Genomic DNA, 25404 nt, shown 5'->3' on the forward strand with positions numbered 1-25404 from the left:
CCAAACTCAAATCGTGTCCGTCCGGCGTCCGCACCGACCCATTTCCGGCCCAAAATTGCGCCTGGAATGCGTCGGCGCGGATGTGAAGCGGACGCGCCGCGCGTCTCCTCGCCGTCCGCCGCGTCCCCACCTGGCGGCCACCCAACCGCCACCGGTCGTCTTATTTATGACGACCACCGACAACGGGCCCACGCGTCAGCCAATGCGCGCGTCCTTTTTTAACCACGCGTGCGGCGGGGTCGGCCTCATCCACTTCTCCCGTCCATATCTGGCCCCCACCACTTCCTTTGCTTCCTCGCCGGCGATCGCAAACCCTAGCGCGCGTCATGGGCCTCTTCGGCAAAAGCAATGGCAAGGGGAAGGGCGCCTCCGGCGCCTCGTCATCCACTTCTCATGTTTATTAGATGTAGGTGGACTTTGGCCGGCGTTTGACAGGCCACTTTTATGTTTAATTATGTTTATTTTCATGCAACTTGTTTTTTTTTCATGCCGCCACATTGGGTCGGCCTCCCCGTTGGACGGTCAAACCAACCCATTTTAAAATACGGACGCCGACGTCCACCTAGCCGACCGAAATAAATAAAAAACAACAAAACGTGCGTCCATTTGAATCGTCTCGTTGGACTTGCTCTTATGGTATCATTCAGCATATTGCAGACACGATTTCCGCTCGACGATTCGCCCACCCTGCGGTGTGACCACAAAACGTCGCTTGCGCACACTTCAGCCAAGTCACTATACTGTGCCACCGTACCGGTCTTGATCGGTGCTGCGTGCGTGCGGAAGGTTGGCTCGGGCAGCATCCACGTATGTTTTTTTCTCCTTCTTTTTCTTGCGTAAAGCATCCACTATAACCCGTTGGACACGTTCGAACAATCAAGTTCCGAAAGTTACAACCCAACTTTTCTTTTCCTGAACATAAGAACATCTATACTCCGACCTCTTAAACACGTCCCATACGTCCGGTCATTGACTAGTCAAAAAATTCCGACTTAATCGGGGCTCTTAAACCGTGGATAAACGTCCTAACTGACCAGTACACCTCATATTTAGCCTAAATATAAGATGGATATGAGGTAGGCCGGTCGCACCCGGACGCGTCCACCATATCAGCCTGGCCTACCGCTAGCCCACCTCGGCCCCATAAAATTCCCCTCCGAAGCAAACCCTAGCTCCCTTCACTCCACTCCGCTCCGCTCCCGACGCTCCTCTTTCCCTAATCCGTCCAATCCCCGGCGCCAACGAGCATGTCAAGCACCGACAGCTACTCCGGCAGCAGCTCCGAAGACGAGGACGAGATGGAGCTTCATATCGCACTCGAGCACTCGCGGGTCGATACGGGCGGCGGCTCCGGGTCCGGTGTAACGCCTCCTGTCGCCCGTTGCCACAGCGCTGACACCGAAGCTGGCTCTTCCGGCCTCCGCTCCGCGCAGGCAGCGGTGGGTTCTAGTGCCCGCTCAGCCGGCGCCGCGGATGCGGACTCCGGAGTCGGAGGCACGTGCCGCCCGCCGCGAGAGACAGAGGGTAAGGGAGATGGGGGCGGGTTCGACGCGGCTGCGCAGTCCGCGCGCTGACGATGCGTGATGCTGGTGCCCGACGAGGAGGAGTGTCTCCTCCAGTGGGTGTGCCGTCGGTCACTTACCAAGGCGGAGACGGTCGCCCGGCGGCTCCGAAGGATCAACGCCAAACAGCTTCGGCTCGGCATTGAGCAATCGGAGCGGGAGACGGCGGCGAGGGTGGCCAAGCGCAAGCGCAAGCAAGACCGCATCGTCCGACGCTTGCAAAGCTACATCGTCATCTCCGATTCCTCCTCCTCTGACGGGTCCGACTCCGACGGCTCCAACGTCGACCCACCTCCTGCTGCGGACAGCGCCGGCCACCGAAAGGGCAAAGAGCCGGCGAGGAAGTGGTGAAGCCCGCCCTCTGCTTCTATATAATCTAGTTATAGTATATAGTTACAATGTGGCAGATCGTTAAACTGTGTGAACTATGCTCGTTTGGTGATCTTGGTTATGCCTGTTCGGTACTGGTTTGTACGTCTGTTCCTCGTCGATTTTGATTGTTTGGTGATGTACGTACTATGTTGCATGAATTTGTATGGATATAAGATGCCGGATATGAGATACGCGGGTATGAAAATGCGAATTTAGGAAGTGTTCGGTCAGTGTCCGCGGATGCGACCGGACACGTCCACGGGCGTTTGAGGGGGCGGATTTGTAAAATCTGGCTGTAGATGCTCTAACGAAAAGAGAAGCAAACTCTCGCCCATTTTCAGGGTCCCTGCCCTCTGAAAAGTATTGGGTGCTCCCACCCTTGGGTACTCTCGGTGCTCTCGCGTCAAAAAACATTTTTTAATGTTTTAAAAAATCAGAAAAAATTGAATGTCCACAAGGAATGTGACTACGATCCCTAAAAATTTCAGGTCCAAACTCGAAACACACATTGAGAAACAAAATGTGAAATCTAGCATGAATAATTAAAAAAACAAAAGCAAGATTGATACTATTCATATTTGGATTTGTTTTTTCGCTTTTCAATGTGCATTTCGAGTTTGAAGCTGAAATTTTTTAGAGGTTGTGGTGACACTCTTGTGAACATTCAGATATTTTTCTGGAACTTTTTGAAACATTTGAAACTGTTTTATTGACATTGGAGCACCAGCACCCGATACTTTCCACATGGTCCCGAACCCCCAACCTCCATCCCTCACGTACGCTGCTGGCTGGGTCAAAAAGGGCAGGGAAAATGAAGACGGCCATCCATCCATGCATGCACAGGCCATGATTGAGCGAGCGCCTCATGATGCGCAAGCCCCCAAACCACGCTCGATGTCATGGACCACGGCGGGATTCCGCCGGAAAGAAAACTGTCTCCGAGACGAACTTTCCTCCACGCGGACCGCCGTTGCCGCTCCGGCTGATGATCACCACCACCACCGCATGATTGTTTTCCGCAGAACATTTCCACGGGGACGCCGGCCGAACATGGGGGAAGAAGGGAGCCGTGCCGGCCCCTGGCGCCCGGCGGAGGCGGAGGCGTGCCATGGAGGGAGGAAGATGGTGCGGCAGGCGTGGCCTCCACGCCGGCCCGGCCCGAGCCATGCTGCTGATGACGGCCTGGATGGCGTGGTTGCAGGTGCGGCGATGCCAATGTGACCCGCCAACGGGAACCAACAAGGCTGTCGTCCTCGTGCGCGTGTCTGCCATTCCGCGCAGGGTCAGTGTTGTTGAGGACGTGTTATGGATATTAGTTTAGTCTAGTGCGACATGGGAATGTATGTGCGTACCTTGCTCAATCTATGCGGCGATGGCTACCGCTACACACTGTAGAATACGTTGGGGTTGCTTTCGAAGAGAAATACTTTATGGTCTGGGAGGAGTCATGTGAGAAAAAGATATTTATGGACAGGATAAATTCACTCATCAACTTTTCTCCGAGATTTTGGTTTTATACCTGAAGCTCCGATGGCCAGCAAGACCGTCCAGCGTGGGTCCGAGGTTTTCTTTTTTTATGGCGTGGAACTACTTTGGTTGTTTCTTTGTCCAGGATATATTCCTGAAGCTGAGGACGTAACTTACCCAAGCACTCATGTCTGGAATCTGGAATGCAGCATGCGGCCTTTTCTCATCCACAAATTTCCCATTTTCTGTTTTTTCTTGACAGAAACTTACAATCAATTAACAATCACTCATCGTAGTATAGAGAATACATAAAACAGAGTATTGTATTAAGTATGATAACGTGGAGTAGATGATATACTGTCTTCACTCCGCGTTCAAAGCACAACTTTGGAATCACTTTTTTCTCCCTAGTGACAACAGCACAATACAATTTTTGCCACTTTCTGTCATTGTGATAAATTACTTACAAGATACTTCCTCTGTTTCTAAATATAAGACCTTTTAGAGATTTCAATGCAAACTACATACAGATGTATATAGAGATATTTAGAGTGTAGATTCACTCATTTTGCTCCGTATTGAAATCTCTAAAAGGTCTTATATTTAGGAACGGAAGCAGCATAAACCAACTATCATACACAACTCCCTCTTGAAGACCACCCATCAAACTTGGCCAAAGAACAAACATTATGCAGCAAACACACCAACGTATTACATCAGATGGATCACAATTATGTAGGGGCAACTCATGTGATCTTTGTATTGAGAAATAATGGAGAGAAAATCATGCAGTTACTGCTATGGACCCATAGTCCAAACAAAACTACTCACGGGCGATCATGGTGACCCTTCAAGTAAATGGAGATTACCGGAAAAGGCCTACACATTAGGTCGTCACAAACACATAGAGGTGTTGCAGCGGAAACAGAAAAACTCCTTGATGGTTAGGGTTTCCAGAGTGGAAAAAACATAGGTGTCGAGGGGGTGGTGGAACGGAGCACCAGGGCGGCCACACGCCCCCACCCCCCGGCTGTGTGGTGGGGGGTGCATGGGGCCAACCGGGCTCCCCACCAGTAGGGCTCGAGATCTCAGGAAGCTTACCGACTCAAAACATCTTTGATTTTTCTGTGTTTTTTTGGAGCTTACACTTAATTTTCCAGCAAGTTTTGAAACATGCAGAAAATATCAACTGATACTAGACAGTAGACACCGAGTTAATAGGTTAGTCAAAAAAAAGATAAAAAATAATGCCAAAACTATGTCAAATGATATAAACATAACCTGAAACAATAAAAATATATTATATATACGTTTGAAACATATCAAGCAGCGACCCAGAGGTGGCGACGTTGAACGAGCAGGGGTCGACGTGACTGGAAGTGGTGGGAAGAAAGGGGCTCTACCCGACAAATAATTATCTGCGTGTCAATATTGACCGCTCTGTCCAGATATTTGGAATGTGCCACTATCGAGCGTTGTAGGTGGCCCCACAGGTGGCTCACATCGCAGTAGCACAAATTGAAATTATGGCCTCAACGGCACGCCTCTACATTGATAGGGATGGCTGAAGAGTCAACAGAGTCAGGCCACGCCACAACGCAGTACTGCCAGAGTGGTAGAATTGAAACTATAGCGTCAACTATGGGGCCCACATCGACCGGAAGGATCAATTGAGTTGCCTCCTCGCCGCAGTTGACGCGACGAAGCGGTTAGTCTCAAATGTGATAAAAACAACGAAAGTTGACGACAAACTAACGACAACTGTCGGAGCGGCGTGGCATGGCATGGACCTTATTTCTTCACAAGCATTAATGGCACAAACCAAAACACACAAGTTTGAGTGACAAAATTCCAATGTGCAACTTCGGCAGTGGCATGGACCAACTTGTCCCTTTATTTTTTTAGCCAATGTTGTTCAACTCATGTGCAAGCAAAAAACCCAACCAAAATTACCATAATGCATAGTGACTTAAGGGTATGTTTTGGATTATGGCCGAAGTGTATTCTCCATTTCCTTTTGACAATAACCAAAAAAATATTCGTTGTTTGAGTGGGTGGCAAGTTTTTGGCATACCAATGCTCATTTAGCGGTATAGTTTATGTTTTAGTCAATGTTGTTCAACTCATGTTGAAGAAAAATCTCAACTAAAATTGGGGCTAGCCAAATTTTTGGTAGAGCAACCTTGTGTTCAAACCAAATTTACCCTAAAACCAAAACTGCGTCAATACACACATATGCATAACATCTCTTTTTGATCTTTGATCGGTACAAATCAATGCTAATGTCATACTACACCCCAGCGTGCACGAAATAATGACGCGTATATTTCTTCTCCCTTTCCACAAAAGAACGCCACCATGAGCAAAGAAAGTCGTGATGTGCCCAAACTACACCATAATCTGTTCATGACACTACGAAGTCGGAACACAATAACTGCATGCAAAAATCAAAGTAAGAATTGAGCGAAATCAATGCAATCTTTTCATTATGCTCGCCCACCAATCAGAAAACATGCGAATCTTCGCTATTGAATTGCATGCCGACATGCGACCGAGAAGAGTAGTTTTGGTGGAAACAAGGAGCCCACATTGCTGGAGTTTAGGAGAGATTAATTCCATTTTAAGGTAAAAAATGGCAAGGTTTGAACTCTTTACATTGCCCCTTGATCTTGGCGCCAATGATTTCACGCCCGTCTTTCAAATACACAGGGAGTGCATCCACGGATGTCGGCGTGATATGTCGATATTTTTCATGGGTTGAAGCCATGAATCCCTAAAAAACCTTGACACTATCATTTTGACAATTTGACAGATTGGATCTCTGATCCCCTAAACCCCATGACACCTTTTCATTGCATCAACCGTTCATTGCATCCCAGAGGGAAAGTCTTCTTCCCAACACAAAGTGCCTTTTAGAGGCTTTTCACCATGTAACTTGCTTTGCAACCACCTCACCTCACCTCACCGGAGCAGCAGCCCAACCTCACCTCAAGACCAGAGTGTGAGTCCCACAGTGGCGCACACTCCGTGCCGATGCATAGGATTCCCGATGGGCAGCTGTGAGTTTCGGGGAGCCGCGACGAGTACCAGTACCTGCACACCTACTAGCAGTGGAATAAGTACTCAATAGTAAACATAACAGAACACAAACATAGTCATCATGATGAAATGAAGACAAGCACAGAGTACAAAAAGCGTAAGCACAGGATTACACAGGATGAAGACAAACAGACTGAAGAAATTGAACTGAGGAAATTAAGAAAGTCTTCAGTCAAAGTCTTCAAACACAGATATGAACAAACACTCAACACAGTTATGAGAAAATGAAAGAGTTGAGGGAATAGAACCAGTAAGCTTGGTGAAGACAATGATTTGGTAGACCAGTTCCAACTGCTGTCTCAGTTGTACGTCTGGTTGGAGCGGCTAAGTATTTAAAGTTTTAAACTCGAGGACACAGAGTCCCGGACACCCAGTCCTGAACACGCAGCTCAGGACACCAAGTCCTCACCGTATTCTCCTTGAACTAAGGTCACACAAACCTCGTCCAATCACTCGTGGTAAGTCTTCAGGTGACTTCCGAACCTTCACAAACTTGGTCACTCGGCGATCCACAATTCCTCTTGGATGCTCTAGACCATGACGCCTAACCGTCTGGAAGAATCACAGTCTTTAAAGGTAACAAGCGTCGGATCCACGCAGGATCAATCTCTTCAGTGATGCTCAATCACTTGGAGTTTGTAGGTGTTTGGGTTTCGGTTTTTCCTCACTTGATGATTTTTGTTCAAAGTCCTCAGAGGATGGGTTGCTCTCAAATGACAAGTGTCAGTTTCTCTCGGAGCAGCCAACCAGCTAGTGGTTGTAGGGGGCGGCTATTTATAGCCTAGGGAGCAGTCCGACATGATAAGACATAAATGCCCTTCAATGATATGACCGTTAGGTGGATAGATATTTTGAGACAGCTGGCGCATCGGAATTTTGAGTAGCAAAATTCTCAGGGCTATCATGTTCCTCGCTGTGTAGGCAATCCGCACTGGCGAATTCCTAACTCCTCAGTCAGAACAAATTCCTCAGAGACCAGAAGAACTTCGTCTCTGTCACTGAAGAATATGACTGGACTGTATGAGATTTCCAATGGCTTCACTCGAAGGGATTGGTAGGTGTAGGATTTTGAGTTGAACACAACATGAATTTTTTTTAGTATTTCCTCGATCCCTTTTAACAGTGCGGTGTTTCCTATGACTCAAGAAAGAGAAAATGAAACTACGAAAACAAAAGTCTTCACGCTTCATGTTCCTCGAATGAATACCAAGTCTTCAAGGTCACACTAATTTCTTCACTTTCAAAGTCTTCAGAAAGTCTTCAGAGATCCAAAGTCTTCAGTCGAAGAACTTCATTTTTAGGGGTCGACTTTCTCTGTAAATATCAAGCTTCTCATAGACTTATAGACCTGTGTACACTCACAAATGCATTAGTCCCTTAACCTATAAGTCTTCAATACACCAAAATCACTAAGGGGCACTAGATGCACTTACATCGAGCGTTGTAGGTGGCCCCACAGATGGCTCACATCGCAGTAGCACAATTGAAATTATGGCCTCAACGGCACGCCCCTACATCTGTAGGGATGACTGAAGAGTCAGGCCACACCACATCGTAGTACTACCAGAGTGGTAGAATTGAAACTATAGCATCAACTATGGGGCCCACATCGACCGGAAGGATCAATTGAGTCGCCTCCTCGCCGCAGTTGACGCGACGAAGCGCTTAGTCTCAAATGTGATGAAACAACGAAAGTTGACGACAAACTAACGACAACTGTCGGAGCGGTGTGGCATGGCATGGACCTAATTTCTTCACAAGCGTTAATGTCACAAACCAAAACACACAAGTTTGAGTGACAAAATTCGAATGTGCAACTTCGGCAGTGGCATGGACCAACTTGTCCTTTTATTTTTTAGCCAATGTTGTTCAACTCATGTGCAAGCAAAAAGCCCAACCAAAATTACCACAATGCATAGTGACTTAAGGGTATGTTTTGGATTATGGCCGAAGTGTATTATCCATTTCCTTTTGACAACAACCAAAAAAATATTCATTGTTTCAGTGGATGGCAAGTTTTTGGCATACCAATGCTCCTTTAGCGGTTCTGGTTTATTTTTTAGTCAATGTTGTTCAACTCATGTTCAAGAAAAATCTCAACTAAAATTGGGGCTAGCCAAATTTTTGATAGAGCAACCTTGTGCGTAAACCAAATTTATGCTACAGCCAAAAATGTGTGGACACACACATATGTGTAACACCTCTTTTTGATCTTTGATCGGTACAAATCATTGCTAATGTCACGAAATAAAGACAAGTATATTTCTTCCCCCTTCCCATAAAAGAACGCCACCATGAGCAAAGAAAGTCGTGATGTGCCCAAAGTACACCATAATCTGTTCATGACACTACGGAATCGGAGAGCAATAACTGCATGCAAAAATCAGAGAGTAAGAATTGAGCGAAATCAATGCAATCTTTTCATTTGCTTGCCCACCAATCAGAAAACAGGTGGATCTTCGCTATTGAATTGCATGCCGACATGTGACCGAGAAGAGTAGTTTTGGTGGAAGTGAGGAGCCCACGTTACTGGGGTTAGGAGAGATTAATTCAATTTGAAGGTAAAAAAAATGGCAAGGTTTGAACTCTTTTCATTGCTCCTTGATCTTGGCGCCAAGGATTTCACGCCCGTCTTCCAAATACACAGGGAGTGCATCCATAGATGTCGGGGGTGATATGTCGATATTTCTCATGGGTTGAAGCCATGAACCCCTAAAAAAAACCTTGACACTATCATTTTGATAATTTGACAGATTGGATCTCTGATCCCCCTAAACCCCCATGACACCTTTTCATTCCATCAACCATCCATTGCATCCCAGAGGGAAAGTCTTCCTCCCAACACAAAGTGCCTTTTAGGGTCTCTTCACCATGTAACTTGCCCTGCAACCACCTCACCTCACCTCACCTCACCTCACCGGAGCAGCAGCCCAACCTCACCCCAAGACCAGAGCGTGAGTCCCACAGCGGCGCACATTCCGTGCCGATACATAGGATTCCCGTTGGGCAGCTGTGGGTTTTGGGGAGCCGCGACGAGTACCAGTACCTGCACACCTTGAAAGGTGAAAACTCAACGAGAGGAAAAAAGAGCGCCCCACAAAGGCCGTCCCCACCCGCTTAAAAAACCCCGTCCCCGTTCATTTTTTTATTTCTCCAAGGCCCCTTTTGTTATCCTCTCCCTAATACAAAACCCACGCCCGAACACACGGGATTCACAGGAGCTGCAGCGGAGAGACAGAAAGAGAAGAGCGAGAGAGGGAGGGAGCGGAGGGAGAAGCTCTCTGTGGAGAAACCCAGAGCTTAGAGGAGGAAGGCGAGCGAGGGGGGGCTCCGTAATCTGGAGCTCTTGCGGGGGAAGGAAGGAAGGAGGAAGGAGCTGGGGATCCAACGGAGGCGGAAATGAGGGAAACGGATCCGTCCTTGAGCCGATTTTCTTGATTCTCTGAGCCGCGAAAGCGGGGAAGCTCTGGATCTCGAGGCCGCCCGAGCGTGAATCCTCGGTTTCTCCGGTGCCTCGTTGCCGCATTGCCTCCTCCCCAGATCCGGGCCGCCGGGCGAGGAAACGCCGGATCCTCGCCCTCGCCGTCTCCTCAAATTCCAGCTTCTTTGGGTCTCTCCGGAGCCGCGTGCTTCAGATCTTTCTCAAAAAAAAAGCCCATTTGTTTAGCTGGGGTGGATGCGTGAGTGGCGGCGACTACTTTATGAGCTGTCTCCTGCCATTTTTGGAGTAGATTCGCCCGCAATGGCGGATCTTGCCATGGCGCAGTAAGGGGGCCGGCCTCTTTCCGCGAGAGCGACAGCAGCTGCCCCGTAAGTCGCAATGTCTTTGAAGAGCATCGTGCGGGAGCTCAAGGAGATGAGGGACGGCATCGGGAGCATGTCCAGGCGCGGCGGCGTCACCGACGGGCGCGCCGGCCACGGCCACGGCCGCGGGGGGTCGCGGCATTCTTGGCCCAGCCTGTGGCCGGAGCCCCAGCCGCAGCCGCCGCGGCCGGGCCAGGAGCCGCAGCAGCAGGGGCAGTGGGCGAACCTGCCGCCGGAGCTGCTCATCGACGTGATACAGAGGGTGGAGGCCAGCGAGGTGGCCTGGCCGGCGCGGCGCCACGTCGTTGCCTGCGCCGCCGTCTGCCGGTCGTGGCGCGAGGTCACCAAGGATGTGGTGAAGACCCTCGAGGAGTGCAGCAGGATCACCTTCCCCATCTCCCTAAAGCAGGTATCTCCCGTCTCCCCATGATCTGTTTGCTCATCATGGTGTGAGTTTGGATGCTTGACTCGGTGATTTGTCGCAGCCGGGGCCTCGTGATTCTCCGGTGCAGTGCTTTGTGAGGAGGGACAGGGCGACGTCCACCTATCTCCTCTACTTGGGGCTCAGCCCATGTAAGTCGATCTTGCCTGATTGCTTGAACACATGGTTTCGAATTCCTTCTTTGTTCTGTTACCATTGCATCAAGATGTATAATGTATTGCTTCATACTTTTCCTTGTGAGTTAGTATGACTGGCCCATGCAAGGCGAGTCGATGCACGATTTATTCTATTTAGTGGAATCTGTATCCGCTAATGCCTTAATGGGATGGCACCGAAGATAAATGGTTCAGTTTGTATCATAGAGTTTGTACTACATTCCTTTAAGAAGAATCGGCAGAATAATAAACAACAATTAATCTAAGGGTTTTCCCACTACTGCAAAAGCTTTATTCATTGCTAGTCCTGAACTCCAAATTGAGAAGGAAGCTAACTGTTACTGGTTAACATCATTTCGAACACTGTAATCAATTAAGTGAGGGTATACCATAGTAAAACTCCCTTCTTGCTGCATCAAATTGGACCTGGGTTACTCATTCTTAGCAAGTGTAGCAGGAGAAGAAGCTGAACTCAACCGTTGATGCGGTGCATTAATTTTTACCAGAATAAGCTAGATATCTTGTGCAGTCCACAGCAAACCCTTTTTAGGGTCAGTCCACGTCAAGCTTGGTAGGCAGTGGAGCAGGGTGCATCCAGAAAGATAACCTGCACCACGTCCTATTTAAGATTAGTTCATTTACAGAGATTTAGTCAGACACACAAATCTACCAAAGTTCAAATATGCCCAACAATGTCACTGACTAGTGTTGTGTATGCAATGCAGCTCTGCATGGGGAAAATGACAAGCTTTTGCTTGCGGCCCGCAAGATCAGACGTGCAGCCAGAACTTCTTTTGTGATATCACTCATGTCTGATGATTTTTCTCATTCCAGCAGCACCTATGTTGGCAAACTGAAGTAAGCTTACTATTTTGTTGGCTAAGTAATATGATTACTTTACTGTGCCATTTTAATCATACTATATTCTCCTGAATCAGACCAAACTTCCTTGGCACAAAGTTCACAATATTTGATAGCCAACCTCCTTGTGATGCTGCGGTGTTGCCTAACAACAAGCCAAGCAAAAGGCACTCGAAGCAAGTATCACCAAGACTGCCACTAGGCAATTACAATGTTGCGACCGTCTCATATGAGCTCACTGTCCTGCGCAATCGAGGACCAAGGAGAATGCAGTGCACCATGCACTCGATACCAGCCGTGTGCATTCAGGAAGGTGGCAAGGCCCCGACCCCTACTGGCATGGTCCACTCACTCGACGAACAAGTGTCTACCTTATCAACTAGTGGCAAAGGAAAGGTACCAAACATCGAATTCTCGTCAACAAGCCTCAGCGCTGATTTATCCGGACCGATCTCCACCAGCGAAGCGCCTCTGCTTCTGAAGAATAAAGCTCCCCGCTGGCACGAGCAGCTGCAGTGCTGGTGCCTCAACTTCCGAGGGCGTGTCACCGTAGCATCGGTCAAGAACTTCCAGCTCGTTGCCTCGGTTGACCCCTCCCTGGGCGTCCCAGCGGCGGAGCAGGAAAAGGTGATCCTCCAGTTTGGGAAGATCGGGAAAGACATATTCACAATGGATTATAGATACCCGCTGTCGGCGTTCCAGGCCTTTGCGATCTGCCTGACTAGCTTCGACACGAAACCGGCCTGCGAATAGGCGTTAATCGGGCCAGCGGAGACGTGTTGCCTGCCCCCTTGGATGCTGTAAATTCTGATATCTTTTGCTTCGACTCTCGGGACGAATGCCCCTGGGGAGATGGTAGGTGGTAGATTGATGGTAGCTTTGCCGGATGAAGATGGGGGCAATGATATCCCCGTATCTTGGCAGACCCCCCAGGATGATTTGGGCCAACTGTTGTAAGCGACTGGTATGTATTATTGTTGTTGTTGTTGGAATGTTTAGCAGTGACATATCACTGCCTTTATGGACATTGTTGTTCATCTTCGCCTGCTCTCCCCAGAAATTCTTGAGTGTTTTTTCTCCTGCTAGCTACTGCGATTGGCGGCTGTCAGCATTCTCATGCCACCACGTTTTCTAGGATCTGTGTCGAACTTGGGAGGGTTTGTGCTGAATCGGTCTGAGATCTTACTGCAAAACGTTGTAGTCAGAAACGTGTGAAGACCTGAAAATCGATGCGTTCTTCAAGGGCAAAATATATTGTTTGAAATGCTACAAGTGTAAACTGATTACAGATTTAAAAGGACGTAACTTTTGATAAATACATTTTCGGTCAGAGGAAGTAGTGCCCATAATCTCAGCCTCCAATCATTTCTTTTTCTGTGGCATGTGTCCCACGCGTAGTTTGATTATAGTTCCCAGAAATTCCCTTTTTTTCAGGGTAAGTCCCCAGATATTCCGACTAGAGTAGATTATCTTGCATATCTGCTTCCCTGGACCTTGCATATCTTGATGATCTACGCTGCCTGAGGGCCAGAGAAGAATGTTTTTCTTTGAAGGCACCTTGAAGAGTGAGAAAGTGATAATAACAGTAGAAGCATCCAAGAGTTCATTTAACCATTATACGTATATGCCAGCAGATAAACCTCGAACCAGATTGCTTTTCTTGGGTAATCGTGGGTTCCCTCGCCCGCGGAGAAGCACCGCAGCAGGCTTGGGCAGGAAGCATTTCCAACTCCGTCATTGTCCATGTCATATACACACCGCCTTCGTCCTCGCTTGCGTTGCGTGGCGTGGTGATCCCCGCCGAATCTTCTTGGCCTTCTAGAAGGTGCGGGCGTCCTCTGAAAAAGAAAAAGAAAGAGGAAAATGTGTGAGCACTGGGAGATTGAAACCCGCGGCGTACGGATGGGCCCTGGGCCCCTGGCCGCCTATTTCTTCCCCCCTCTTCCCCACTTCACGTGGCCCTTTGACCGTATCTGGCCGTAGCACCACTCCGCCTACATGGAGGAGGAGGAGGAGGAGAAGGACCAGCCAGCGACCACGGTAAATGGATGGATCCATGATGAAATCAAGATTTACTGCTTGACCTCTGAATTTACATGGCGAGAAACTCATGACGAAGATGCACGAAACGAACTAGGACGAGGGAGGAGGTGTAGTCGGCGAGGCGACCGCGCCAGCACGATACCCCGGCACCGGCAGACCGAGCTTAACGCCGTCGTCACCGGCCAACATAAATATACTACGAGCACCACGGTTAACGTTTTGCTGCTACTAGTACTTACTTCAGCTGCTAGCAGAACGACGTACGTACGTAGTGAGTGCGGCAAAAGCAATCGAAAAGGGGTAGGTGGAGGCGAGCGAGCGGGCGGGCGGCGTTGGGTTTCGCCGTCGGCGGTAGCGGTACCGACCACCGAGCGGAGGCGATGGAGACGGTGGAGGAGGACGTGGAGGAGTACAGCTGGAGGGAGGTGGTGCTGCCGCGCCTCATCCCGGTGGTGCCCCACGCTGCGCCGGAGCTCGAGCGCGAGACCGGGGAGCGCCGCCGCGGCAGGGACCTGCTCGTCGCCGTCGACTTCGGCCCCAACTCCAGGCACGCCTTCCGCTGGGCGCTCGCCCACCTCGCGCGCATCGCCGACACCCTCCACCTCGTCCACGCCGTCTCCAGTTGAGTCCCCGAATCGCGCGCTTCTCTAGGGTTGCTCGATTTTTTTATTTACTAATGTTATAACAAAACACAGTACAGTATACTAGTAATTTTTAGGGCGGTCCAGCCACCGAACTGTGGCACATTTTAGTTTGGGTTGGAATATGATCGTCTCTTTATAGCAGTGATGAGGCACCATCCTTGGATTAACATTTTGTGCCCCACGACCTCATCAACTTGAATGTTGCCAGGAAAGAAAGAAGGGTCAATTGGCGCATATATCATGCCCTCACGACCCCACCTAGATAGAGGAACCGCAATCAGGAAAGTTGTTGGCTGGTATCCTGGTTATCATGGATCCATGTTGCTAGAATGATGGGAATGCCATGATAGCATAGGAGGGTTGGTTTCAGTCTTAAATAAAACCAGGGGAACTTGGTTGTATTCTGAATTAGTGTGAGATCATCCAAGCATCTGAACATGCAGGATATCGGTCCACATTTTGTAATCAACTGAGAATGGGGCTGAATGTGATTCGATTTTCTGCAGGTGTGCAAAATGATCTGGTATACAACAAGAGCCAGGAACTGATGGATGAGTTGGCCGTCGAGGCATTCAAGGAGTCACTGGTATGCCCTGTTACCACCCCTGTGTCTCTGCGTGTGTGGTTTCGTGCTGCAAATGAGCACTTTGCGCACCGGATTCATTAGCGTACCTCATGTTCTTTTGCGACGCAAGCTTAAATTGCAATGCTATGAGCACTTTTTTAGTGAAAGCTACGCAGACTATTTCTCGTGCAGTCTTCATATTTGTGAAATTCTATGTTCTGTTTCCTTTCCATAAGGAATTGATACATGTGAGTTTGATTGGGAAACTTACAAGGTCCATACCAAGGCACGGATTGTTGAAGGGGATGCCGGAAAGGTTATTTGCCGAGAAGCAGAGCGATTGAAGCCAGCAGCCGTCGTTATTGGCACACGTGGTCGAAGTCTTATTCAGAGGTATCTGACTCCTAAACCACAGTTCAGTGACATCTGCGGCAAACTTTGATAACCTGAGGAGCTTATGAGTTAGCTCCGTAGTTAAATTGCCTTGGCTAACATTATAATATCTGGTACTTCGGAAGCATAATTGTACTGTTATCCCATCAGCATAAGGTTTGCATATGAGAGTTCATCAGAGGTGTATCGTCAAAGCCCTTTTGTTGTTCTTGTTCAGTTTACACATCTTCGTTTGAGTATTGGCATTGTTACACAGCGAGTGTGGATTTATCTTGGCCATCTATACCTTTTATCTTGGCCAGCCATCTTTGTATCAAGATCCGGGCTGTCTTTACATATAAACTTCTCTTTTTTTTTCTTCGAAACAAGAGAACATTTGTTATTAAAAAAAAGAGAACATTTGACCTTGAAACTTTGCTGGTCAATGCAACACAAGTCCCACTCTGAATAAAATGTTTATGATTTTGTGATGCAACAGAAATTTGTCAAATTATAAATTTCGAATCAGTTTTATCATTTTATATACTACTCTAAGTATTTTTATTTCGCTGAAAAAATCTGCACATGTTAGTACTTGTGTGATGTTGACCTGCAAAGTTTCAATTTCAAATGTTTCCTTATTTGAGAGAAACAAAAAGAAGAAGTTTGTGCGTACAAATTTTGATGCAAAAGTGGATGGTCTAGATAAGAGGTGTAACTGTATGGCCACACAGCCACAACTTTCCCTTGCATAGTTCAAGTGCAGGTCATACTTGATTTTTGGGCATATAAATTTTCTCACTAATTTACTATCTACAAGCAAGTCTAGTACTAGTTTGTTGTGAAACGAGAACTGCCAAGCCAATGATCTCTAATTCAGTGTTTGCAGAATCAGGCCTGATAGTGCCTAGGCATGCTTCAGTTAATGCATGAAAAGAACATCAACTTTGAGTGCTCTTTAAGAGAATATGTGTGATAGCTCGAGTATTTGTTGTCAAATCACAAAGGCGCTAAAAAATGTTCAATGTTGTTTCTTGTTTCTACCATTTGATGTATCGACATATTTTATTGTCGCCCATGAGCTGAAGATATATTGTCAAGTACACCTTTAACTTTGCCCTTTTACTATAGTGTGTTGCAGGGAAGTGTCAGTGAGTATTGCTTCCACAACTGTAAAGCAGCACCAGTTATCATTGTCCCAGGCAAAGGTTAGTTCGAGTTCTTACTTCATGAATCATGATAGTCCACAACCATTACACGAAATAAAGACTGTCAAACAGAAGTGCTAATGCCAAATTTAGCATGTGCATCTGTGTATGCCCATACTGATATGCATTGGTGGATGCAAGTGGATAATTCTAGCAGCTTTTAGTTGTGAGGAATTTTTTGCCAGTAGATATTCAAGCAAATGATTTTGCCATTTCTCTACAAGTCCGCCTTGTGTTCAGAGAGTAATTTCTGCCGTTCCTCACATCAAATCCGCGCTCGGTTAAAAAGGCTCATTTTCCTTTTCACACTCACACTGTAATGTTGGTGATGATTCTGTTTTCCTTAAAACAATTCTTTAATTCAGTATTTGTTTGTGATGGCAAAATATCCACTTGATAAAAAATGTTTTAGTGTAACTTTCTTGATCGAGTCACAATGAGAGCATAGTTATCTTATGCTGTTGCTTTTTTGTGGCAAAACATATTTGATGGTTTAAGAGAGATTGAAATTTGAGTAGTACCCATGAAAATCTGAAACAATATACCTTGCTCGAGAGGGATCTGGGTGCACTTATGTTCATCAGAAGTTATTGCCAGCGATGATGTGCACACGAGTTATCTTCTACTTCGAGTATAAGTAAGGTTGAATTATGTCTTTGCAGAAGCTGGTGAACAGTCTGTGCTTTGAAGAGGGGACGGCGACAAGTAGGAGACAGCGGTGCACTGGTTTGGTGTCGCACCTTCAGTTTAATGTAATTTATCTGATAAGACGTGTGCATGTTGTTGTTCTGGATTGGTTTGTAGTGAGAATATTTATTCTGAGCAAGGTAGCGAGAACATATTATAAATGCTTTTTCTGTAATCTGAATCCTTTGTGTAGCTTGGTAGTGAAGAATTGTGGATCGCTTATGATTTGGTACACTAGCAATACAAGAATAACACTTCACGCACAAATGTGCTTCTGTTCTCATTGCTGACAGAATACTGCATTAGTACAGTTGCTATGAATAAAGAATCTTCAGCCACACGTATAGTTGCACTTAAAACTCCAGGAATGAGAATTAATCCTGCTTACAATTCCATTTTGAGGTTGTCTAGCAAACAGTCACCTGCAAGGGAAAGTAGCATCTTGATTCAGGGAACATGTTCTTCTGAAGCTAGAAATAGCACAAATGGACACTTCAGTCCTGACACTGCATTACGTACTAAAAGTAGAAGCTGGATTCAGGAAAATGTTCAGCATAACCGCTCACTCAAGTTTCAATGTGTTCATCACATATGCTTCCTGTGCTCAACTGACTATACACATGCATCTTCCAAATTTGTACTCATTTTTAGCCGAGTACAAATGAAATAAACTGTTTGACGCATTTTTTTTGTCAGAGTTCTGTAATGAGATTCTTTAACCTTCTGTCAGTATAGCAGGTACGTGATGGCCACTGGCCTCATCTTAACTGTAACACCATCTTATTTTTCCCTGGCTAACTCTGTATCTATGTTTTTTCACATAAGAATATCAGTACAAGGTAAACCCTGCAAGCTTTGCTTCAGAGAAGCAGCTACTCACTTTGAACTGACTGAAACTGTGCGTCGAACCCACTGAACAAATGCTGAGACGCAATGTCCCAAGCAGCAGCTCCGTTCACCTGCAGCAAAATACAGCAAAAAGAAGTTCAGAATATCATCTACCAGAACCGTACATCATGCAGGGACGGTCGATCTCCAGGCACATACGTCGAGGCATGAATCGACGGACGCGGTGGCCGACGCCGACATCGACACCGGCGTGGCAGCCGCCGCCGGGGGCGCGCTCTGCGCCGCCGGGTATGAGCTGCTGACGAGCATGTCCAGCCCGAACCCAGCAGCCGGCTGTTGCATCTGCTGCATGGTAGCGCTGCTCATCTGAAGGCAGGACGGGTCCAGCTGCCCCTGGTGCATCGGCAGCGTCATGGCGGGCAGGGCCGCCGCGGGGCCGCACGCCTGGTTCATCCGCCTGCCGCCGAAGAGGTCGTCGACGATGTTGAAGTTCACCACCGGGTTGGAGGCGGCGATCTTCATGGACAGGAACTGCGTGCGGCCATGCCCAAAAGTAAGAAGCATGCAACGTGATCTCCGATGAACGGACAGCGAGAGAAACAGATTCAAGCTGGTTTGGTCTGGTATGGTTGATGCGTGCGTGCGTACCTCGACCTGCTTCTGCAGGGACTGGACGTAGTTGATGATCTCGTCGAGCATGCCGGCCTTGCCGGTGACCTTGTCGCAGCCGGGCACCAGCTCCTGCAGGTACCTCATCCGCTCGCTGATCCGCTCCCGCCTCACCTGCATCACGCGCATCAGGATCAAATTGTGCATACATACACAAGATCAATTGTTATTTCCCCGGCCTCCCGGAGTAGCAATGCATACCCGTTCGGCGAGGCTGTGGCTGTCCGTGGCCTGCCCGCGCCGGGCCCGGACGTGGATGTAGTCGGTCTTCTGGCCGGCGGCCGCCGGCTCCGGCTTCTTCCTGGCGCACGCCTTGGGCTTCTCCGGCCTCCCTTTCGCCGCCCCTCCAGCCTCGCCAGGATCGCACAGCTGCTGCTTCCCTCTCGGCCTCTTGCAGTCGTCCTGGCAAAGCTTTTTTTGTCAGTCAAAGACCAGCACACCAATAAGCAGAGCACAGCTCGAGGCTCACGCAGAGACAAGAGGCTCGCAGCGCATGCACAAAAACATCGTCCGACTCACTCACCTTTGCGTCCACATACGCGTCAGGTTTTCTCTTCGCGGACCCGCCGCCGCTGCTGGCGCTACCGCTGCAGGTGAAGGAGTTGCCGGCGCCGTTGCTGGTCGCTTGCGTCGCTGCACCCGGCGGCGGCGGCGCGCCGAACGCCGAGTAGCACGCGCCGCTGAGGTCCGGCCACTCCTGCTGCTGCAGGTACCCGAAGGCGCCGCACAATGCGCGGTACTTGTCGTCGTCGTCGAGCAGGCCCTGGAAATGGCTCTCCACGGACGCCGCCTGACCGCCGCCGCAGTGCGCCATTAGCCACCACCGCGCCAAGATCGATCGAGGCTCAACAACACCAAACAAGAAGGGATGGCGATTAAGTCGGGGCGAAGCTTTGGTTGATTCTTCTTGGCGCAGTGCAGCTAACTACGGATCTTGGAAGACAAGCAACGAGGCGAGGCGGCGTAGGGCTTGTGTGTGAAGCTGGCGCGTCCCTGTCTCCCTCCCCCGGCCCTCTTTCGTGCTCCCTGGAATTTTTCCTAATCCATATATATAGAGGGAATGTGTAGGAAGTAATCGTACTTTTCCCGCGGGATTGGATTGGATTGGGCCCTTTCCTTTAGGTGTGATCATGTGAGGTAGGGCGGGGGCTGGGTAAGTAAAGGAGGGAGGGCCGGGGCCCTGTGTTTGGGCTGGCAGATGCATGCAGTGCAGTGGCTAGCAAGTCCCGCTCAGGCCCCTCCGTTTGTCTGCAAATTGGTAAGTGGCTCGTTCACACATCTGCCTTAATTTGTAAGCCTGATGCGCTGTCGACCGGTGAGGCTGGCTATGATGTGTGAACGGTAGCCATTGATCAGAAATGGGTATACGAAACTTTTTTTCTCCCGAGCAACCAGCTGTAGCCCTGCCTTTTCATAAAGAAGAAGAAATTTGACAGTTGAACAAGGAAAACAGACCGAAAACCGATACAACCGCGTTACACACACCAGCCAAAGCTCTATGGTCTCGAAATGATCGGCTTTGGTTCAGCTCTCGGGGCGATTTTGCGCCTCGAGCGAGCCGGCGACCATGTCGCCCAAGCGACCATAGTCGCCACCCTACAATACGACCCGGGTTGCCGTTCTAGCTTACAATCCTCAACAACACACACCAGGCCCGAGGTTGCATACTAGACGAGCCAACAACGCGGCAAGCCGTGTTACCAGAATCGACACCCTACGGCACGGACGCTCTTCGGAGCTATCGCGGCTTCGACTTCCACATCATCCCCTAGGCCACACACCCGATGAGTCGACGACTCTGCCACCCAAGTGACCAAACTCGACACCTAACAACACAAATGCGCCCTCCCAGGCTGCCACTCCGGCATTCACACCGACCTCGAGGACGCACACCTTCACATGAAATATCTCAACCTCCACACTAAATGGGGAAAATTCGAGCCTCTCGAGCGGGATCTTGAATGAGCAGAAGATTATAGTATTATTTCTCAGGTTTTCAACATAAGCTGGGACGTAAATTTATGAGTAAATTCCGGTTTTTATCCTTTATTTTGACATTTTTGACACCAATTACCCCATTTAGCGAGATTTCATCTATTTTACCCAATTTAACAAAAGTTCTGACATAATTTACCCTGTTTAAAATTTTGTGAGCGTTTTGACCGACAGGTCCCAATTGTCAGGTCCAGCTAGCATGCCACATCGACGGTTTTTTCCTGCCTACTTTCTTCCTGCTGGATCGGTCCTCCCAGCTTCTTCTTGACCGGGACCGGGACCAGCCCGATGGAGGTCGCTCGAGTCGCATCCAACGCACAATGCCCGAGTCGGCCGTGAGCCACGCTTGCCTCTAGTCTGTTCTCGCTTGCGTTGCCTACCCCCTATCGATTGCATCACACGTCCAGGCTTCCAACCCACACACACGTCAGGCTCGCTCGAACCTAGGGTCTGGGATTGTCAGGCAGTGGTGACGATGACGGTGGCGGCGGCAACGAGTGCTGAGCAGCCGGCCATGCGATTTCATACCTCCTCGAGCAGAGGGTTGTATGGCCGCGGCATCCAAGCAAGAAATGACCCCGTGGAATCCGATGGCTCTGTCAAGCTCGCCGACGTTGGCATAGGCGCGTCCATGTACATGATCCCATGAGGCTGTGCCCAGTTCTTCTTACTACTTTGGCGACATAACAGGGATCCCATGAGCACTCGTGGAGCTATGGCCAAGCAAAACTGTGACATGGCCCGCCCAGCTCAGTGGTAATTCCCTAGGATATGAGATGAAAATGGGTTATCAAAGTAAACTAGTTAGATTTCCCTTCAGTTTGGCCCGCCCAGCTTTTCAAGTGTAGCTCCGCCCATGAGGTTGTGCTCAGTTGATGGCAGGGCTATGGCGATGGCTGGTCCAACAAGCTAGTGAGGTTGGTGAACAAACAAGCCCTCTCAGTCGTACCCCATTCCACAAGATTTTGACCATCTCTATCATAGCAATTTGTGTGTCTGAAATTTTCCCGACTCATGCACTAGCCGGCGAGGCGTTTCATTCGGACAGAATTAAGATGCTTATTGAAGATCATGTGTATACATGTCACCCTTCTGCAGCGTGTAGGAGCTAAGAAAGGTGAAGACTGACAAGGTGTTTGTGCCGCTGCTTGTGTAGCTTGTCATTGCCACTGCCACTGTTTGGTGTATTCTGTAGCTTGTGTAGTTGTGAACTAGTGAAGCTATCTATATATGTGGTATTATTCGGCTGTACTGTAAGATCCTAGTGCTATCTATAAATGGGAAGCATTATTCAATCCTGTTTTGAATATGTGAATTCAGAGCGGTCTGTAGCCTATATTAATCAGTTTTGACAGTAGTGTGAAGCATAAATACGATCTGTTTGACAAACGAGAGATAATTTAACAGCATGATCCATGAATCAGGAGATGAATTGACATCATGACCCAGGGAACAAATAGGCAAAAATAGTTGTCATAACTCATTTTTTTCGCATTTTATTTCCATGATCTGTTGCAAATATTAAAGAATGATCTATTTTATAAATAATAGGAGAATACCATCAACTCCAAAAAAATATTAGACAGGGTAAATTGGCACAACACAATTGGACCTGCCGGTTAGAATGCTCACAAAATATTAAACAGGGTAAATTGTGGCAACACTAATACTAAATGAGGTAAAATGGATGAAATCCTGCTAAATGGGGTAATTAGTTTCAAAATTGTCAAAATAGGGGGTAAAAACCGGAATTTACTCTAAATTTATTGTCTAAAGAAATGATACTACTACATTTCACAATTACTGACATGGCCACTGATATAATGTGCCTAAATCCTTCACTTCCATAATTTACCGTGGCTGTTGAACTATGTTGTGATGCGCTGAACTTATTTGTAACCAGAGGTAAAATTGAAGGACCCCTTTGTGCATGCAGTGAAACGAGAGGGCCGCTTTCTGAGTTTTGACCGAGGCTACAAAAGGACGATTGGCGAGGTGACAGCTGCTGCAATAACCGCATGGACAGCTCTATCCTCTCCTCTCTGCGTGCACTCACTCGCACACTGGCCCCTACCACCGCCAGGCACATCCGCCACGTGTACACTGCATTAAGACGGCGAGATCGCCGGATTAATGATAACAACCCTTTGGCCATTACTGTCGGAAATTGTGCTTTGCGTTGTCGCTAATACGATGATCAGTATACGTGCACGTCGGCTTAATTCCTCTGGCACCATCAGTCCTCTTCTGATACCAGTACTGACGATGATGATGGATGAGACCCGCGACAGTGTAGTGGTTTTTGTCAATGTTCGTGATTTTTTTAATTCATCTGTTGTTTTCACGGCCAGAGTATTTGCAGTATCTTCGGAATGTTGTGATATTTATGCGAAATCGTGGCTGTTCATGTTTGTTATGTAATTATCGTCTTTATTATGTAGTCCTTATTATCGTCTGTTTTCTTCACTTGTACTCCCTCCGTTCCTAAATATAAGTCTTTTTAGAGATTCTAATAAGGGACTACATCCGGAGCAAAATGAGTGAATCTATACTCTAAAATATGTCTATATACATCTGTATGTAGTTCCTTATTGAAATCTTTAAAAAGATTTATATTTAGGAACGGAGGGAGTATAACAATCTGATGATTTTTACATTGCTTTAGTAGAGATGAATATGCAGAGGCCTTGGACCTTGAGTAGCAAACACCTGTTAAATTGCTTACCTGAAGGCTCTGAAGTTTCCTAATTAGCAGGGCAGTTAGTAGTCACCGTTTTTAGACGGTCGAACGGCTGGCTTCAGCTAAGGTGTGATGGGAAGAATGAGAGTGTCACCATACGATAGGACCTACGTACGTACTCCAGCTCGTGGTCACTGGTTAGTCGATGAGCTAGCAGCAAGTCACCGTTGGTGGTTTGCATTGCTCCCCCCGGCGTGGTCGCAGTCATGGACGCGTCCAGCGCCCGCACCACACAGGCCGATGGAGCGAGCGCCACGCAGTAGCCGCGGCTGGCTACGTGCGTGCTCTAGCCCCATACGTACACTGCATCGCATGCCCATCAATCCATCATCCTCATGCATAGCACCAACCCAGCCAAGCCTCAAGTCTACCTTGTCGGCCCTGCAGTCCGCCACTGCTCCGGAGCAGCCAGCGCCAGACGATGCATGCATGCATGCAACGTACTCCGTTCCGTTCCTGTTCCGTTCGGGAAAGGGCCGGCGTCCCCGTGTCCTCCGCCTCCTCTTGTGGGCAGACACGGTCAGAGTCAGGTCGACCGGAGATTCAAGCAGATCGACTTTCCTCGGGCAGGCAGAGGCATGCCAGTACCTGCGTGCAGGTGCAGGTGCAGGTGCCCCGACTCTGAAGTCTGAACCACTCTGATCTGATGAGGCTGCTCGTATCAACTGCAGGTACATGCATGGATGGATGGGCTTCTGTCAGGCCCATGCGATGCAATGCATGCATGCACTGCGGGGTGGGGTGGGGGTGGGGGTGGGGGAGGTGGGTTGTGTGTGGCTTGTCTTGTATTTGTCGCTGCCGGCGGGAGGCGCGGCAGAGGGGATCTCTGCCGGTGCGCCCAACAGGGCCCCTGAAAACCACCGGTGAGCAGACACCCCACATGCGCCTCCGCCCCGCCCCCCATTGTCCCGTGTGGTGGTGTGCCAACGCCCGGCATCACCTTCCTTCGCAGGCGCTTTATTAATCTTGATCGTCCGGGAGGGAAGCATGCATTGACACGCCACAGATGGGGAGGTTATCAGAAAGACAAATGGAACAAAATATACGTATGTGTTTAGAGTTAACAAACAGGACATGGAGGAACTAGCTAGTGGAGCATTAGGGAGGTGCATGCATTGCACCGGCTCCACCATCGGCCGATCCTCTCCCTGCTTCAATTGTTGCGCGTCTGCGTCACCAGCTCTTCCCGTTAGCTGGCCTATCATCAGTCGCTCAAAAGTGACCAGCGATGTGGAACTGCCATCGCAGATCCAGCAGCAGCACCATGCTTTCGCTCTGGACGCGTTCGACCTGATGGAAACAGGCCGGATTACTGCGCTGCACGCAAGTGCCTGCTTGATCCTCATCGTCCCCTGTTTGCTGGTGCGGATCACCTTGCCTTGGTTATTGTGGACACTGAAATTAACCTTTTGTCGCGATGCAGCCCCGGCTTGGCAGCATGTTAATCTTTGCTTTAGTTCTGTCTGACTAGGATGCGTGTAGATGGCCGTAAACCAGAGGTCAAACCGGCATTTTGTTTTAGAGTTGCCGATGGATACTTCATGAAACACGGCTTTATCCCGCTTTATTTATACGTGAAGCACAAGACCCCGCATGTTTAGAGCTCCTTTGATTCAAAAGGAATTTCGTAGGATTTTTAAAGGATTAGAATTCTTATGTTTTTTCTATTAGTCATTTGATTCATAGGATTGAATTCTATAAGAATTTTTCCTATGTAATCATGTGTACTAGATTTTATTGAAAATCTAGTATCCACTTCAACCTCTTTTTTCATTTCTTTTGGTTTTCCGTGGCATCAAACACTGTGTGCTAATCCTACGAAATTCAAGTCGGCATGTCACTTCAATCCATTATTTTTCTATTCCTACGT

At 48.4% G+C, this 25404-nt stretch overlaps 3 protein-coding genes across 4 annotated transcripts; 2 read left to right on the forward strand and 1 right to left on the reverse strand.

Annotated features, from left to right (window-relative positions):
* The first annotated feature begins 9613 nt into the window (after window positions 1–9613).
* LOC125514280 (tubby-like F-box protein 5) lies at window positions 9614–12787 on the forward strand. The gene is made up of 4 exons (XM_048679591.1): window positions 9614–10713; window positions 10790–10877; window positions 11627–11759; window positions 11840–12787. The coding sequence occupies exons 1-4, from the start codon at window positions 10321–10323 to the stop codon at window positions 12513–12515; spliced, it is 1290 nt and encodes a 429-aa protein (XP_048535548.1). The 5' UTR covers window positions 9614–10320; the 3' UTR covers window positions 12516–12787.
* A 1118-nt stretch (window positions 12788–13905) lies between these two features.
* On the forward strand, window positions 13906–17548 carry LOC125514282 (universal stress protein A-like protein). The gene is made up of 5 exons (XM_048679594.1): window positions 13906–14426; window positions 14956–15035; window positions 15289–15407; window positions 16518–16594; window positions 17257–17548. Exons 1-5 carry the CDS (start codon window positions 14186–14188, stop codon window positions 17280–17282), a joined length of 543 nt encoding a protein of 180 aa, XP_048535551.1. The 5' UTR covers window positions 13906–14185; the 3' UTR covers window positions 17283–17548.
* Window positions 17549–17665: 117 nt separating this feature from the next.
* LOC125514281 (transcription factor bHLH137-like) lies at window positions 17666–19835 on the reverse strand. Of its 2 annotated transcripts, XM_048679592.1 has the most exons (6): window positions 19323–19835; window positions 19001–19201; window positions 18779–18913; window positions 18329–18661; window positions 18162–18240; window positions 17666–17703 (listed from the first exon to the last, which is right to left on the reverse strand). In XM_048679592.1, the coding sequence occupies exons 1-6, from the start codon at window positions 19611–19613 to the stop codon at window positions 17666–17668; spliced, it is 1077 nt and encodes a 358-aa protein (XP_048535549.1). In that variant the 5' UTR covers window positions 19614–19835. The 2 variants fall into 2 exon arrangements, with proteins under 2 accessions (XP_048535549.1, XP_048535550.1); XM_048679593.1 differs by lacking the exon at window positions 17666–17703 and having other exon boundaries at window positions 17828–18240; window positions 19323–19833.
* Window positions 19836–25404: the final 5569 nt, after the last annotated feature.

Source organism: Triticum urartu, chromosome 6 (assembly GCF_003073215.2).
Source record: "Triticum urartu cultivar G1812 chromosome 6, Tu2.1, whole genome shotgun sequence".
NCBI classification, from domain to species: domain Eukaryota; kingdom Viridiplantae; phylum Streptophyta; class Magnoliopsida; order Poales; family Poaceae; genus Triticum; species Triticum urartu.

Excerpts from the sequence above, each read along its gene's own strand:
- LOC125514280 (XM_048679591.1), top strand. The coding sequence starts at position 10,321 with ATGTCTTTGAAGAGCATCGTGCGGGAGCTCAAGGAGATGAGGGACGGC. Across the intron at positions 10,714-10,789 it reads TCCCCATCTCCCTAAAGCAG|CCGGGGCCTCGTGATTCTCC; the intron begins GTATCTCCCGTC and ends GATTTGTCGCAG. Across the intron at positions 10,878-11,626 it reads CTACTTGGGGCTCAGCCCAT|CTCTGCATGGGGAAAATGAC; the intron begins GTAAGTCGATCT and ends TATGCAATGCAG.
- LOC125514282 (XM_048679594.1), top strand. The coding sequence starts at position 14,186 with ATGGAGACGGTGGAGGAGGACGTGGAGGAGTACAGCTGGAGGGAGGTG. Across the intron at positions 15,408-16,517 it reads GGTCGAAGTCTTATTCAGAG|TGTGTTGCAGGGAAGTGTCA; the intron begins GTATCTGACTCC and ends CTTTTACTATAG. Across the intron at positions 16,595-17,256 it reads TATCATTGTCCCAGGCAAAG|AAGCTGGTGAACAGTCTGTG; the intron begins GTTAGTTCGAGT and ends ATGTCTTTGCAG.
- LOC125514281 (XM_048679592.1), bottom strand. The coding sequence starts at position 19,613 with ATGGCGCACTGCGGCGGCGGTCAGGCGGCGTCCGTGGAGAGCCATTTC. Across the intron at positions 19,202-19,322 it reads ACGCGTATGTGGACGCAAAG|GACGACTGCAAGAGGCCGAG; the intron begins GTGAGTGAGTCG and ends AAGCTTTGCCAG. Across the intron at positions 17,704-18,161 it reads ACAGTTTCAGTCAGTTCAAA|GTGACTGTTTGCTAGACAAC; the intron begins GTGAGTAGCTGC and ends TTTCCCTTGCAG.